The 17,232-nt window shown below is 40.4% G+C and overlaps 1 protein-coding gene across 2 annotated transcripts; it reads right to left on the bottom strand.

The window, feature by feature from the left end:
- Positions 1–251: 251 nt before the first annotated feature.
- Positions 252–16,630, bottom strand: TRIM58 (tripartite motif containing 58). 2 transcript variants are annotated; one of them, XM_032477257.1, is made up of 7 exons: positions 15,952–16,630; positions 13,446–13,541; positions 10,214–10,444; positions 8,277–8,299; positions 8,080–8,180; positions 3,942–4,079; positions 252–3,752 (listed from the first exon to the last, which is right to left on the bottom strand). In XM_032477257.1, the coding sequence occupies exons 1-7, from the start codon at positions 16,372–16,374 to the stop codon at positions 3,496–3,498; spliced, it is 1,269 nt and encodes a 422-aa protein (XP_032333148.1). In that variant the 5' UTR covers positions 16,375–16,630; the 3' UTR covers positions 252–3,495. The 2 variants fall into 2 exon arrangements, with proteins under 2 accessions (XP_032333148.1, XP_006178087.1); XM_006178025.3 differs by having other exon boundaries at positions 252–4,079.
- Between the last annotated feature and the right edge of the window lie 602 nt (positions 16,631–17,232).

The following is a 17,232-nucleotide window of genomic DNA, read 5'->3' as shown; positions in this document are numbered from 1 at the left end:
TTTTAGCCCAGATCATTTTATATAATGTTCCCCATATTCCTAGAGAGTATGAGAATTGGTACATGGAGTACATATACAGCAGCGTTATGAGTCAACGGTGTCATCGTATTGTCACAGGGAGTCAAAGCTACAGGAGGCTCAGTGGGACCATGCCTGGGCAGAGTGAGTCATCGCTCCCCTAGAATCATGGCCTCTGCAGCTTCAGCCTTCCATTCAAATTTTCTGTCTACTTAAAAAATTGATTTCACTCATTTAGCACTTGACATTGAACTTTATTGGTCACTGGTTGCCTAGTTATACATTAATAATTACAATGATAATGCCACTGGCATGTATTACATTTCCCAAAACATTTTCAGATCATCCCTTACTTGTGCCCCCCACAAAAAGTCAATCCTTTATTTATTCAGCAAATGTGCATTGAGCGATAACCACATGCAAACCAGTATTTGAGGTGTTTGAGATATGTCAGGCATGTATCATTATCAACAGACAAAGATCCCTCCACTCGGGGTGCTTACACTCCATCCAGAAAAGGCAAAAGCTAAATAAATAAATAAATACATAAATAAACAAACAAACGTAATAAATAGTATAATAATACATTAGATGTTGGGCCCAGTGAAGAGGTTGGGTGGCGAGCTTGGGTGGGCTCTGGGGTGGGTCAGGTGGTATGGTTCTCACCGAGAAGCTGGATTTGAGCAGGCTTAAAGGAAGGAAGGGAATGAGTTAAAGAGACATCTTGGAAAAGGGAGTTGCAGGTCGAGAAAGGGCTGATGGTGGGAAGTGCCTGGTCTGGAGTAGATGGGAGGAAGAATCAAAAGGTAATTAAAGGAAGGGAGTCAGAATCAGAGAATGAACTGATGCTCAGATCTTCCAGGGTCTTGGCTTTAACGCTAGGTTGAATGGGAAGTTATTACAATCATACTATCATCTCTCAGGTACTAAAAGGATGGGCCCAGCTGCAGCATTAAGAAGGGATATGGGAGGGGCTGAGGTATGGTGAGGATTACTGCTAGGAAACTAATGTTACAGCCCACAGGGAGAGAACGGATGTTCAGACCAGGGTTATCGCAGAAGAGTGGTCAGAGCTGGTTGAATTCTAGATATAGTCTGAAGGTAGAGCCAACAAGATTTACTGATGGACTAGATATGGGAAAGTGAAGTCAAGAAAGGAGTTAACTAGATTTTTGGCCTGAATAATTAAAAAAAAAAACAAAAACGAGAGTTACCATCCACTGGAGAAGCCTCTGTGTATTGTGTGATTGTGTGTGTCTGCACGTGTGTGTGTAGAAAGGATGGAGAAGAACGTAAAGGGAAAGCAAAGGAATAGATGTGCATTTGAAGAATTTTGCCGTTAATGAACCAGAATTTCAAAAAGAACAGTGGAAACCCTTTTAGGAATTGGGAAGGGGTCTTAACAGAAATGCACAAAGCTTTGTGAAGTCTGGAATGCAAGGGCTGAAGCAAGATTTAAGTTGGTTTGGTAACTAACATAAGTCATGATAAGATGCACAATGAGATAACAGGGTTAAAGGGAAGTGGAGACTTAAGATGTTGGCTTTCTCAGTAGGGAGGGGGCATTCACAGGACTCCCTTCTCACCCTCTGAGGAGAGCAGAAGGCCCGGGCCCGTGAAGCTTCCTCGTCCCAGTGAATGGGCGGAGCTCCCAGGGGTGGCGTGATCTTAGACCACTGATTCTGTCCCTCTTGTTCCCTACGGGGAAGGGGCTCTACTGGTCTGTGTGTATGTTCTCTGTCATGGAGTGCGGGCCCTTAGTGACCAGTCAGGTGTTGCACAAAGTTGCTAGGCCCCATTTAAGCCCTGGTGATGGGGAAGCATGAACTGAGACCCAGGGTTTTCTGCTTGGATCATGAATGGAAGAGACCTAAGGCAGGTATGGAGGAATGTAAATACACATTCTTATCACTTCAGTTTCCAAAACAGAGGGCGGAATTGTTTGCTTGTGATCAAACATAAATATATCAAACGTGAACGTATAGAAATGTTTGTTGAACACTAGCCTCCATCAATAAAGAATGTGAAGCCATCTGGAAATACAGTTTGACCAAATTTCTCTGTTCCTAAAATTATGATGATCCATAATTCTCCTTCAGAAACAAAAAGTCTGAGAAGAAACGTGTTAAAAATATAGAAAAAAAACTAAGCTAGTAATGTTATTGCAAAGTAAGTGGAAGATCTTAGTCAAAGGAATCACTTTGGAAGAGGAAAGCTCCTTAAAATTGAAGGTAAAGTAAAGGGAGAGGATTACAGTCTCCACAGATTATTAGTGGGATGATCTTATTTAAATTTTCCATTCATTAGTAATTATTCAGCATTTAAATATTTAGCATTGAATCATTTTAGCATTTGGCTAGCAATTATTAGATATAAAGATGGCAACAAAGTTAGCTTTCAATAATTTTTAAGAATTTTGTTGGAAAAAAAGAATTTTGTTGAAAATGTACAGAAAATTCTTTAAAAATTAGTGGAATATTATTTTGTTTCATCATTATGGTCATTTTTATATTGAATTTAAGTAGTAGAGTTGAATTTAAACGAATTATATAATCCATGACCTTAATTATTGACCAAATCATTGTGAGATCTGTATCATTGCTCTACGTATAGGAATCGTATTAAGTAGCTGAGACTGAGAGAAAGAGAGATTATTTAAGGTCTTACAGCTAGCAAATGGCTAGGTCAAAGAATTCATTGAATCATAATTTTGAGCCATTTTTTCTAATGTAAAAAAAAAAGTCTATACAAAGATAAAGAAGAAAGCTGCAAAAGGGTATGGGGTGGGACTCAGTGATATTTGAATCATAGGAATGAATGTCATCATTTCCCAAAATTGATCCCTGAGTAAAGACAATTTAAAGAGTAATGGAATATAGTCATAGGAATCATAAGTATATAAAGGAATGGTTGTGAATATATTAATTTAGGAGGAAATGGAAGGTGACAGTAAGAAGCATAAAGCGAAAAAAAAAGAATCAATAAAGAGAAAAAGTGAGAAACAGAGTAAGAAGAGAAGATGGAAAATAAGGAGAAACAGAATTACGGATCTGGTGCTAGAACGATATTGGACTGTTCTGAACCAATTTAACAATTGCCATTTCTAATTCTTCATATGTGGAAGACTTGGAATGAAAGGATTGTAGGAGTGAGGCATTATAGTAAATATATAGATATCTTTGTTTAATACAAGATCCATTCATTGGAAGAAAATCTCATCAAGAAAGCGTGTTGGTGCCATCTCGGAAAAGAGTGATAGGATTGTTCCATCTCTAAAATTATTATACTACACAATCCTCTTCCAAATGCAAGAATTTTGTATGTTCTCTGTTGTCCCTGTGGGAGAGTTCCCATAGTGACCAGAAGTAAAGTGCTGACGTAAATGGGGACATTTACTGAGCCTTCACATATGCATTTCATCCTTTCTACTCCGGGAAGCTTTGCCAGGCTTAGGGGTGTTATCTCAGGAACAGAATTTTAGGAAAGGTCATCTCTAATAGCACGGTCAAAGCGAGCTCTGGACGCCCAGCTTTCTGACTCCACTTCTGTGATAGGCGGCAGCATTATTGGAGTCGTGTCACAGATGAAAAAGTAAGGTCGGAGGAAACCAGAGAACAGATGGTTGAATGTGTAGATGTAAGACCCAATTGTGACGTTGTAAAAGGAGATTTCACCTGCTTCATAGTCCAAGAAAATCCCAATGCGACGCGGCCGTTCCAGGTGGAGGAGAGGCCCTGGTGGGGAGGCAAGGACCAGGTACTCACTGCCTTTCAGTAGCCACATGGCCCAGACCCCATTCTCCGGAGATGGTGTGGTTTCCCCCTTCCTTGACACTGTGTCTTGACAGACACCTAACCCCCATTCTACTCTTTCTCCCACCACGACTTCCCAATAATGTCTCCCCGAGGAGAAGTTCTGCAAACCCAGGATGCAGGGCCATGTGTCAAATCGCTCGGGGTTGTTGGGGACATCCCTCCACAGTTCTCCGTCCTGCACGCTGCGCAGGTCTGCGGTCAAGAGGAGGCTAGGATGTGCTGTGGCAGGATCCAGTTTTACGTCAACTGCAGAAAGAATTTTGTGGAACACGTAAAAGAACAGAACATATTTATGAAAACTTATAAAGCCAGGATATTGAGGAAAAGAGTCGCACCATCCTCACTCTCTGTAACAACTCCTGGAGATAACAAAATAAGTGTTATCACCTTGCAGGTTAATGAGTAGGTGTTTTATTGCTTTTGGGTGTATTCCACTGCTACCCTGGCATAATCCAGGGCTCATTATTGCTCCCAATTAAAATGTAACCATTGATTATATGACAGACCAAGTATATAACCATTTAGATTCCTTTTATCTCTATCCAAAGCACTTGGGTGTTCTTAGGAGGATCTGCATTTAAATAAAATTCACAACTCCCTTGGAATGATTTCTTTTTTTCCCTCAAAGCTTATAGAAAAATTTCCTATGATATTCACATGTTTCAATTCGTTTTAAATTCGGATTCAGCTTAATATGAAATTGACCGCTTTCAAAGCTATGTTACGATGGTAGGCAGAATTCTACAGTGAGTCTCATGACCTTCAGACCGAGGTGGTACTCTCATGATTACGTTATATTGCGTGAAAAGAGGGAGGTGATCTAAGTTTCGTTGGCTATTGGGCTGGTGGCAGAAGGGAAAATCAGAGAGGTTCAGATTTGATGAGTCATTGTTGCCTCTGAAGATGGAGTGGGATCCGTGAGGAGAAAGGTTTGGTGATCTCCAAGCAAGGAGATGGGGATCTCAGTCCCATAACTGCAAAGAAATACTTTATGTCAACAAACTGAATAAACCTGAAAGTAGATTCTTCCCCAGATCCTTCAGAGAAGCCCAGCCTGGCCAGCACCTTGATTTTGATCTTATGAAACCCTATGCAGAGAAGCCAGCTGACCTTATGTGGGCATCTGATCTAAAGAACTGTGAACTAATAAATGGATGTGGTTTTAAGTAACTAAATTTGTGGTAATTTGTTATGCAGCAGTACAAAACTGACACTGATACTATGAAGTCCCAGTGAGATTGCTATGAAATTTTATTTGTATCTATAATTAATAAGTATGTCTATTTATGAAACTATCTCAATGAACAAGGGAGGGTGTGAAATATTCAGTATCTTTTCTTCATAAACATTTAAAAAGTTAATTTTGTTAATCATATTTTTGTTTTAATAGAATAATCACACATATTCATAAGATGACTGTTATTCTTACTTGTCTCTAAGCCACTTCTGGTGACCTTTTAATGACAGTCAAACCTGAGAGGGTCACATAAGTAATACATCATCTATGCTCTCCCACGTAACCTCCCTCAAGGTAGCCATTATCATCCTCACATTATAGACGGGAGACTCAGAGTCCAAGAGATTATGTGATTTTCCCGAACTCTAGAGACCATAAAGTAACAAGAATTGAAAAGAATTGTGGAATTCTTTGGAATTGTGCTAAGTCTGTTTAGTATATGTCACGTCTTTATACATCATTCCCAATCTAGCCCACTTCTTTGCTCCTTTGTAAGAAAATAAATCTGTGAAATGGTTGTTAATACACCTACCACCAATTCCCGTCCCTACCTCTTCTTTCTTAAATTCGGTTGCTCACCAAGATAGAGTAACATCCTAAACAAACTGCTCTTTCTTCCCAATCACCCACACACTGGAAAGCAATCAGTCCTTAGATTTCACTTGAAATGACTTTTCTGTAGCGTTTTGACACTGTTAAGAATCTCTCCGACGTGGAAAAATTCACTTCTCTTTCCCAAAGACACCACCAGTCACCATGCTTTCCCTTCCTCTCCACTAGCCACCTTTTCTGGTCTCCTTTGCTGTTTTCTCCTCTTCTCCTCCATCACTGCTCCTGGATAGGACAAAGATCTCAGGACTGCGACCTCTTTTCTCCTGCTCAGCTCACTCCTGCTGTGTTCTTGGGCTGATAGGCTCATTGCTTTCATTAGGTTCCATTCATAAGCTTACTAATTCAGAAAATATATCTCTAGCTTACACTTTTTTTCCTGGCACTCAGTATTTGTAAATTCATCTGCCAACGTGACATCAACATTTGGATACTTAACATTCATCACAACATTGATGTGACCAAAACCCAACTTCCCCTTTTCTGCCTCACCTGCAGCTTTACCTGTCAATGTAAACAGCAACTTCATTATGTTAATTCTAGCGTTCTAAACCTTAGAATCATTCACGACTTTTCTCTTTCTCTGACACCTCCTATTTAATCCAGGAGATCTCACCAGCTCTGCCTTCAAAATATACCAAGATTCTGTCCATTTCTCAGCACCCCCCGTATCCAAGAGACAGTCATCTCTGACTGAATTATTACAAAGGCTCCTAACTGACTTTCCCACATCAAGCTTTGACTGTCTGTAATTTATTCTCAATGAAGCACACGCAGTGATGCTTACAAAACATTAGTCCTATCATGCTATTCCTCCATTGACAGCTTTAAAATGTCGTATTTCATTCGGAGGTAAAGCATCCTGCCCACAGTGGTCTTCCTGTTGGGTCCTGCACTATGGGGACTTTCTCGGTCTCTTTAGCTCTCCCCTCACTCACTCCACCACAGCCTCACAGACCTCCTCAAAGCTCCTGAAATGTACCTCCCATACTTCCATCTCAGGCCTTGGGACTCATTTCTGCTGCCTGGAATACTTCTCCACATCAGGTATTTGCTGAAGTTACCCCTTACCAAGGGAAGTTTTCCTTGCCCATCAAATTCAAAATCAGATGCTCTAACCCTAGAAATCCTGGCCACCCTTAATTTATTCTCTTTCCCCCTATATTCTGTATCATCTCTTAACATTCTATGTATTTTGCATAATTTAAGTAAATATTTGCAACGTGAAGCTGGAGATTTGTAAGATTTTTGTTGTTTTTGTTCAATGATATGTTCCAATGCTTCAAAGATGGCCAGCATAAAATACACAGTATTTGTGGAATTGCCTAATTAATTATTTAATTCAATAAAAAGAAATGGTAATCTGAAGACACTGATGATTGCAATGACTCGCAACATTTCATGTAGTTAGTACATATTAATCTGCCCATCAGGACATGGATTAAATCACTGAACAGGACTGATAATGAATTTTCTCATCATGCGACAAAGTTCTTCCCCAGCAAGTAATAAAACCACAACTTAGCCCCACAGTCTGTTTTCATTCCTTGCTATAAATTGAATATAAAAAAGAAATTAAATGTATTGATCTGCTTTAAGTAAACAACATGATCAGACCATACAAACTAATTTATAACATCACAGTTATTCCTACGTAAATATAATTGACTGAATAGTTTTGGATTTATTGACTAATTTAAGCAATTTATCAAATTGCCAAATAATAAAAATAGCCCAAACCTTGTATTATTTGATGCACCACACTGCTTTCATATACTGATGGCTTTTTTTCTGCTTTCAAACATGTTTCATTTAGTCCTCCAAACAGTATAGCATTTTGCAAGGAAATGGAGATTGGCTGGAATGAATGTTACTTCTATCACAGTTAAGGTCACTTTTAAACCCTACGGTTCTAACCAAATGTAGCTTATATGGATGCCCATGACTCTGACAGCCTTTACGACTAGTCACAAATATCAAATATCCCAATACTCTTTTTCTGAGTATGGTGCCCTCTCCCTTCCCCCCTTTTATAGTGTGGCATGACCATGTGACTCTTTCCATCAATAAAACCTTCAGGGAAGCCCTGAGGCCACTTCAGCAGGGATGCTTTAGGGGCGGAGCCTGATTCACCATAACCTTGCCCCTTCCCATGACTGTCAGCAATGGCAAGGAGGTGGGGCTCTGTCTGCACGTGTTCCCAAGGTGAGATGATGTGAAACAAACGCGTCCAGAATCAAGTAATAAACCAGTAACACGATCTCAAAATAAAACTGCTGATTTTCGCCTCTAACCACTGGGTTCTGTTTGTTACTGCAGCGTGACTGGTACAGGAAGAAACCGCTGTTAACAGCCACACTCCAGGCACTGTAGGTCCTCAGGCTCTAAAATGCAGCTTACCTTGGAACTTCCTCAGCATCTCCCTCATCCCAGGGATGCAGCACATTGTCTTCAGCCCCACAGGGATGGGCTCCGGTTCCAGCCGTGGGACACTCTTACTTCTGAGAAGGGCACAGAACAGAAAGCTCTTAGGAGGGTTATCTCGACAACCACCTCGGCCTCTCCCACCCCTTCTCTGATGCAGAAAGTAAACATACCGGCTCAGGGCTCCTCCCACACCCTGAAAGTGAAAGAGAAACACAAGCAGATGTGAGTCAGGCCTCCGAACTACTTTTAACAGATCGGGGACACACCATGAACATCTCTTTAGGAATTACTGGAAATCATTAACTATTTTAAGATGAAACTACAGGACACATGAATCTCTCTTCATGAAAGCCCACAACAGGCTGCTGTTGACTTTTCTTGTGAATTTAAAATAATATAATCTGTTAGCCTCTATTACAATAAAATCAGACTACACAGAGTTGAGGTTAATTTCTCTATCTACTGATTTAACTATTTTCTGAATTAATAATTCTGACATTTGATATTTTAATGAAGAGTGACACTCTTTAAGTGGACTTAGGGTAAAAATAGATTCCAGATATCTGCAGAAATTTATCTGAGAAACAGTGAAAGGTACAGACGTAAAATGCCACTCTCATTGTCCCTGTAAGAAAACCCTAAATTCCTCATTCTTGGAAACAACATACCATATCTTTGGACGCATATGTGATAAAATAAAGATAAAAGTCATTAATATCTAGCAACATTTTATCTTAAAATAGATTATTAAATAATTCACCTGTATTATGTTTCCTCGATCCCTCTAAAAATAGCCACCTGTCGAATTAATTTTGACGGGGCATAAAAACTAGGAAATTATCATCTTTACCTTCCATGGGAATGATAAGGCTTTGTGTGTGGCCATTAAGGGGAAAATGTAACTTACTGGTACTGAAGAAGAAAGGGAAAAGAGCGTATGAAAATGAAAATAAATTATCTGCAAATATATTCTCCCTAAGATTTGTATTATGAAACATTTTAACATTCATTCAGCCCTAATAAATGTTCATTTGAAATCAGTTGTGCTTTGAGATGTGATGAAACAATGAATGTTATTGAAAATGCCAAAGTTCTTGGGTTATGTACTGTCTGAAATTTAGAAAATGTATTCCTGTGTGTCAGCTCGCTCACTTGGAAGTGGGCATTGCAAAAATAATAATAATAAGGTTTACTGATATATAGATATATTGAAGACAAAGAGGGACAAATTATATAAAAATGCTTTGTAAATTCATTCATTTAATACCACCCCCGCCCAACGTTGTGACTAGTGCTATTAGTCACAATACTTGTATGAATTACTTAGTACTTGTATGAATTACTTAGTTCAAAAATCCTTAAAGGAGTCATTGGGGATGAGATACAATAAAGTGTGCCCAGAAATTTGTATTGCAGTGAATTCTATCATGATCGCATGCATTCAGTAATAATGATGACTTTCTCAATTCACTTGGGATTTAATGCCTTCAGGGAGGATTAAAAAGAAAGTATTTCCTCTTCTCTGTTATTTTCTGTCTGCTCTATAATCTCAAATATATTATGAGAAAGCTGCTTGGAGCCCAAGAAATCGCTCCCCACCGAGCCTGGAACGGGCAAGACAACAGGGCTAGAAAATTAGCATTTGCCTTCAAAATTAACAATGCACGTTTCAAGGTGAACAATTTAAAATGTTTTTCCTACTTGTAGCCATTGACACTAAAATAGCTGAACAAGATTTTTGGGGCTGGCCATCACTGAAATACAGCAATATTATCACTGACGGATTGTGAGGTTTTAAGAAGTGTTTTTCAGGCAGCATGCTATAAATTGTCCTTTTTTATTCAGTTTAATATTATGTAAATCATTAACTTTAGTTTTAAAAATATTTCAGTTTTTGTCTTTAACATGGACTATTTTGTATGATTCTCTAGGGTCCCTTCAGATCCTGATGCTAGGATTGAAAATGAAGATGCTTTCCAAATAAATCCTAGAGTGCTATTTTCCTGAAGAGCATAAAAGCCGAAGTGATTTGTCCCTGAAAGCTTATCTGTCTGTCCCCTTGGTCTCAGGTCTGCCCCTCCCTCCCCTCCCCGGCGCCCAGCCTCACCTCCAGCAGACCCAGCGCTGGGCGCTGGCTTCTTTCCTGCAGCTCCCCTGCCAGCTCCTTCAGCGCCCTGCTCTGCTGGGCCAGCCGGTTCTTGCTCTCCCGCAGCCTCTGTAGGGTGGCTCTCTCTTCCTCCTCCAGTCTTCTGAGCTGCAGTTGCTCCTCCAGGGCCAGGAAGCCACGGTATTTTTCAAACTCCGACCGGAAGCGCTGCCTCTGTGTTTCCACTTTCTCCTGAAGTGACGGAACCCATCAAACCATCAGCGACTGGGGCAGAGTGTCTGGCCTCCACCTTCATGATCAAGCTGGAGGGGACGCTGTCTGGAGTGATCTCATCCTCGTAACTATGAGCTGATCCACTGTATTTTAACAACACGTAAGAAACCAGAGGCGACTCACGAGAAGCGGCTTGGTAGACTTTGAGAAAGACTGTTGGATGTGAATTCCCATTTCCATGGACTTGAGGGCAAGGCACTTTTATATTCAAGTTTTAGTATCGTAAATGTGGCAAAAGAAGTGTTTGGGAATTCAAATATGTTACCTATTAAACTGTTGAGCAAAGTGATTAGCATAGAATAGTTGCCCAATAGATGTTAAAATTTATTACTAGTGTAATGAGAACTGTGTGTAAAAACCTGAACTACGAAGAGAGATTAGAGAGACTTGGATTTGTAAATAAGAAAAGGTTCAGGATTAGGAAATACTTCTCAGCAAAGTGGTAATCCTGAAACTGTGAGGCTAACATTCTCTGCAGAAAGAACTTACTGCGTAACTTCAAGGAATTCATGTCGATTTCTACCCAAGTCTCACATTTGCCATTTTTTAGTGGACCCAAGGAGCTAGGTGCTTGTCAAAGGAATGATTTCGATGAGCCGAGACATTTACTCCTTCCCATACATAGAGAAGCACTAAATTCTTTAACCTGAGATGTCTGGTTTTCTTTAACAGTAATCTTTTAATGTTCCAACTGCCTGGTCTTTGTTGTAAAACTCCTATATATCCTGGCTCCTCCCCTACCTCTTTGGAGCAGTCCCTCAGAGTGATCTGAGAGGCTGTCATCCCAGCTCGAGTCCTCAGAAATGCCCGCCGAATAAAATGTAACTCTCAACTTTTAGGTTGTGCATTTATTTCAGTCAACAGGAACATACTTTGATACAGCATCAGTGTATCTAAATTTTATTCTCTTAAGATTGGTAGGTGGAAAACTAGCTTTACACTGAGTATACGAGGCAAATTATCCTCCCACAGTCCCCCCACACTTTGAATTCTCTGGCCCATTATTAAATACTATAACATCTTGGTTTGATTAAAGGACATAAGCTGTTACCTTTAAAAAAAATTCTAATAATAATTTTCCCCAAATTTCCTAAGACTCAACTCCTTCCTCCAATTTCCCATTTCTATCTCCTTCTGCCACTTTCTAAACAAGTAGATTCATATCATACTGACCGCTTTAAAAATCAACCACCTGTGAATTCCATATTCTGAGCTGAAAGGTACAACTCGGTGAATTTCTCCCCCAGGCCCCATTTTAGAGGCTGTGCTAGTAAGGAGTGGTGCTAACAATTCTGTCACTGAAAAAAGTGGAATTATATTTGGGTCATGAGAGATGACAGGGTGAGAAGGGGGTTAGTTGTAACTCATTGTTCTCTCCCATCACCCTTTTGAGTATCACAATTATATCCACAGATAGAGAAAGGCAAGGGTTTTCATAGAATTTAGACTTCATTTTATGAAGCACAGGCTTGTTGCATTTGGCTCACTAGGATGTGTTCTCAAAGCTAAAATCGTGCAAGTTTACGGGGCTTAGAACAAGGAGCTTAGAATCATCTCTACTTTAGAATAATCAGTGGCAGGTTTAAAAAAATGTAGAAATCCAGATCTCAGATATGGAGTTTCTGGTTTTGTAAACTTGTGGTTCGGTCAAAATTAAAAACAATTTACTTGGACTATTTGCCTTCAAAGAACAAAAATTATCAATAAATGTCCATTTCAATTAACTTTACCCATAGGATACGTAACTATGGGAAAGGTAAGATATATCACAAAATAAGAATATAGCAAAAATAATCCTTATGAACATATCTGTCAGAGGAGAGAGTGTAAGATACAATTTTTTGAGGAAAGAGGAAAGAAAAAACTAAAAAATTATAGAAGACAGAGAGAAAGGGTTCCTTGGAGAAGAACAAAGAAGAGAAATACTCTACAAAACAAATTCTCTATATATTGTAATACATACTGTATAAATATAAACACTAATGTAATTTCTATATACAGTTTCTCAATCTTGACCTTATTGACATGTGACCAGGTGATTCTTTTTTTGTGATTTTTGGGGGGGGAGGGAAGACTGTTCTGTGTATTTAGCAGTATTCCTGGCCTTTACATGTAAGACATCAATAGCAAAACCACCCTCTCCCTGTTCTGACAACCAAAAATATCTACAGAGTGGGGAGGGCATAGCTCAGTGATAGAGCACATGCTTTGTGTGCAGAAGGTCCTGGGTTCAATCCCCAGCTCTCCAATAAATAAATAAATAAATAATAAACAAACAAACAAACAAACAAACAAACAAACTTAATTACTTCCCCCCAAAAAATAAAAATTAAACAAAAAACACACGTGATCAAAAACAGTATCTACAGATAGTGCAAAATATCTCTCGGAAGGCATCACTCCAGGTTCAGAACCCCTCTGTGTATGTTTGTGTGTGTGCGTGTTTATATAAATAAGAGAAAAAAAGAGCGGATGAGGTGTAGAAAAGAGAGAAATACATATATGAATGACTGAAAAGACACTGAAAATTCAGATTATTTTACATATAGTAAGATGATCACTATCAGCCTGTATTCCGTATTTATCAATGCTGTGCAATATTTATTATTTCATTCATCCAACAAAGATGTAATTTTTAAAGCAGGAGGGACGCTGCAAGACTCTGTTCTAGGTAAGAGGAACGCAGCAGTGAGTGACAGCAAGGTCAAGAACAGTAAAGGTTATTTATTCCTAATTTGCATTGGGGTAGTGGGTAACAGGGATAAAAAGAACACAGCTGTACAATATTAACTTGAGGGGCTGAGGTGATCCAGAATGATGCTGAGATGTTTTTCTTGGGTACCTATGTAGATGGAGCAAATGTCCTGGGGCAGGGAGGATGGTGGAAGAATGATGCAATGACCCAAACTTGGATCTTTCAGACAAGCTAGCCTCCTGAAGCTCCAAAATATTCTCTTACCTTCCAAATGACAGTCTTCTTCCCCACACTGGCCTCCTGAGTTAAGGCTTCCTCCATCTGTTTCCTCACAAGTTCCTGGGCCATCTGGAGCTTCATCTGGGAAGATATACGGGAGCCGTTACAGATAACCTCATTCAGGCCTTAACACTGACCAGGTATGTGGGGCAATACAAAGATCAGGCCCTAGGAAGCATAGAAAAGTTTTCAACCTCATTAACACCTGTTAAACACAAATATGACTTCAAATATTGATGCCAGGTATAAGCAAAGACTTATCTAAAAGTGCATTCATTGCAGCATTATTTTAAATAGTAAAAACTGTATTAACCAAAATATTAAAAATAAGGGAGTGAGAAGAAAACCTATTTTCACAGGATGCAATTAAAATAAGGTGTTGTGGAATATTTAATTACAAGAAAGACTCAGAATTTTAAAGAAAATTAAAATAAGTGTATGTCAAGTAAGCTGACATCAATTTTGAACCATAGAAGTGCTTATAATGAATATATAAAAATTAGTAAGAGATCAGTTATGTGTGTATAATAAAGTATGTTTAGTAAATGAGATCTCATCTGCTAGTACTTGAATGAAAACTGTTGCTGTTCCTTGTCTATATATTTCAGCTTCTTAAAATTATTTATCATTTTATAATCAGAAATGTATTTATTACAATTTGGCCAGAAGAAACCTTGTAAGCTTAGAATTTATTAAATAAAAACAGGATGCCATAAATCTCACAAGGGGTAAAAGAAAAAAAATAATGTAAAACTATTAAGTAGTGAATACTAAATCTCTTTTCAACCTTAAGACCCCTGCTAGAGGTCAACACATACATTTTATTTACAGAGAACACAAAGATAGATACATACACACATTTTTAAACTCTTCCCAAAGTAATTCAACAGGTCTCCAGAAAAATAAAATTAAACTGAAGGTAAACAAAAACCCAAAGTCTTCCCAAAGCCTTTGAATACATCTTAAACACCAACTGTTTTTAAGATAATATTTTAATGTAAAGCACACAAAATAGAAGTAAAATCCATGGAGGCATGGAACAAAATGACGAAACTGACCTTTTTTTTTAGTGTTCAGAAGGAATAAAACACTTTGATATTTATAGGCAAAAGAAATTGTAAGCAAAAGCAAGGAGGCGAAAAGGTGTGGCATGTTTGGGGACAACAGTGATTAGGCTAGTTTTGCTGGACTGAATGACTGGTTAAGACAAGAACTATATAGTAAAGGAGCTTAGGGCCTTAGAAAGTCTTGACTGATGGGTTAAGGAAGTTGGAAGATATTTGGTATTTAGTAGAAGGGCGACTGAAACAGAGAAGAGCTTCCTTAGAAATATGACATGAGCCATGCACTCTATGGTACCTTCTGTATAAAAAAAAAAAAAAAAAAAAAAAAAGGAAAGAAAAACAGAAGCATACTTCAAAAGTCTAGCTAGAAAGCAACTACCATCTGAATTTTGTAGATGACATTCAAAATCAAGAAGGAAAACCAGGAGGGATATTTCGAGCTAGGTCCAGAGGGAAGTTGAAGGCCAAAAAAAAAAAAAAAAAATCACAAACCCTGATTTAAAACAAAGTTAAATTAATAACAATAATCATAATTATTGTTATGATTTTAGAAAGTTAATATTTGCACTTTATTTCATTGGGATAGCATGTCAAGGAAATGTCAGTAAAGATGACTTTAACCTCCTATGTTCCAGGAGCTGTTTCAGATGTTGGGCAGTTCAGTGCGTTCAGAATACGTCCAAAAACTTTTGACGAGCAGCAGTAGGAAGAATCGTATTCACAGAGTTTCCAATATGAGTCACCTCTTTATTGAGGACACTCACATCATGAGTTCACAAACATATGTTGAATAGTAAAGGGCCCCTGTGCCTAGCTATTGGATTCTTACTTCAGAGGAACATGCATTGGCAGGCTTTAAAGTTAATCAGAGCCTTGTGCTCATTCAGACGCTATTCTTAGCAAATGTTCAAACACCAAGGTGGTTTTGCTGACAATATTAATTCACATGGACCTAGACACTAGGCAAAAGCAAGGCAATATACAAATAATAGTTATTAGGGAGTGTTTGCAAGTAACAATGTGCCCTTGGGGCTAAGAACCAACTGGACAACACTGCCCTCTACACCAGTGCTATGTGTGGAACCCAGACCAACAACATCAGGAAAATGAACACCAGCATGAAATTAAACAGCCAGGGAAAGTTTCGTGGGAGAGAGGGGCACTCTCAAATGATGGTATGTTTCAGATCCTGAACGGGGATCCCAAAAGGTGGGGTGATCACGGAGCCAAGGCAAGGGGACCCCAACGTGAGCCGTGACGGGGGAGGGTGGGGAGGGTGCGGGGTCACTCGGATCAGGTGGTGCCATTTGGCTCTGTCCCTGGCGAGGCACTTTTAAGACCTCTGACTCGGTCTGCTCCCCTGTTCCAGAATGACACCTCCGGCCCCGGGGAACCGCAGCCCTCCGCGTGCGCGCAGCGGCCCTCACCTGGTAGCACCTGGCGGCCTCCTGCAGCGGTACAGTGTGGTGGCTCCTGTGCTCGGGAGTGGTGTCGCACACCCAGCACAGGATCTCCTGATCCTCCTCGCAGAAGCGGTTCAGCTCCTCGCCGTGCCGTGGGCACTGGCGCGTCCCCGGGGTCCCCAGGCCCAGCCCCAGCTGCCGCACGCTGTCCACCAGGCTGGCCAGCTGCCTGTTGGGCCGGAAGGTCTCCAGCCTGAAGGGCCCCCGGCACTGCGGACAGGCGTAGAGGCCCCCCTGCGTGCTGCTGGCCTTGTCGCAGAACTCGGAGATGCACCTGAGGCAGAAGCTGTGGCCGCAGTCCACGCTGACCGGGTTCTGCAGGAAATCCAGGCACACCGAGCACCGGGCCTCCTCGCACAGCCGGTCCCCGGGCGCCCCCGAAGCCATGGCGGGCAGCAGGACGGCAGCTCTGCTTCCCCCCAGCTGCCTGCACTATCTCCCCCGATGGTCTGGCACAGAAGGGAGGAACCCCGCAGCCTCCGGGGAAGCAGGCACCCGACGGGGTTTTATTCCCTGGCTAGGGTTCAAGAGTCCAAATGAGCCACACCCAGTAAAGTTGCAACTCAGACCACTTCAACCACAAGGATAAAATTAACATTCTAGTAACTCTGGCCTCCTAGGAAAGGCGTTTCTAACGGAATCCCTCACCGCATACCTTGATGGAGCCTGTATACTAGTGTTTTTTCACTGTGATGTTTTCACTGGAGAATTACTTGGCTCCATTCCCCCACCCCCCTTTATTTTCTGAACTACCCCATGACCTTCTTAGCCTTGGACAGCAAAACGATTTCTTAAAATCTTTTTCCAAACTTCATTTTTTTTTTCTACCTCCTGTTAATTAGCCCATGATAAAGAAATGGGTAGATGGGTTGATGGAGAGATGCCTGAAAAAATATGTCTATAATAACGATAGTTCTACAGCCCAGCAGTTCAGAGCATTTAAATCCTATGATTGTTGCAAAGCATGTCCTGGAGGTGGGAAAGCTACAGGTTAAGACATTGGTTAGAAGGAGTCATTCAAGCACGGCCCATCAGTGCTGCGGTGCCTGTGAGTTGGGGGAGGCTGAGAAAGACAGAAGAAAAGCAAGATGATTTGACAAAAAGGGTGTGATTCCCTACTCAGGATGGATATGGTCAGGTCATTAGGTCATCCGGGAAGTAGACGAATGTGGGAAGTGACTGTCATCTGCACAAGATGTAATTTTCAGTTTGTTGAGTTTGAAGTGATTGACAGGCATGCCTGTA

Source organism: Camelus ferus, chromosome 3, assembly GCF_009834535.1.
Source record: "Camelus ferus isolate YT-003-E chromosome 3, BCGSAC_Cfer_1.0, whole genome shotgun sequence".
NCBI lineage: Eukaryota > Metazoa > Chordata > Mammalia > Artiodactyla > Camelidae > Camelus > Camelus ferus.
This window is presented reverse-complemented; position numbering and strand designations above follow the sequence as displayed.

Excerpts from the sequence above, each read along its gene's own strand:
- TRIM58 (XM_006178025.3), bottom strand. The coding sequence starts at position 16,374 with ATGGCTTCGGGGGCGCCCGGGGACCGGCTGTGCGAGGAGGCCCGGTGC. Across the intron at positions 10,445-13,445 it reads AGAAGACTGTCATTTGGAAG|GAGAAAGTGGAAACACAGAG; the intron begins GTAAGAGAATAT and ends CCGTCACTTCAG. Across the intron at positions 4,080-8,079 it reads GATGCTGAGGAAGTTCCAAG|TTGACGTAAAACTGGATCCT; the intron begins GTAAGCTGCATT and ends TTCTTTCTGCAG.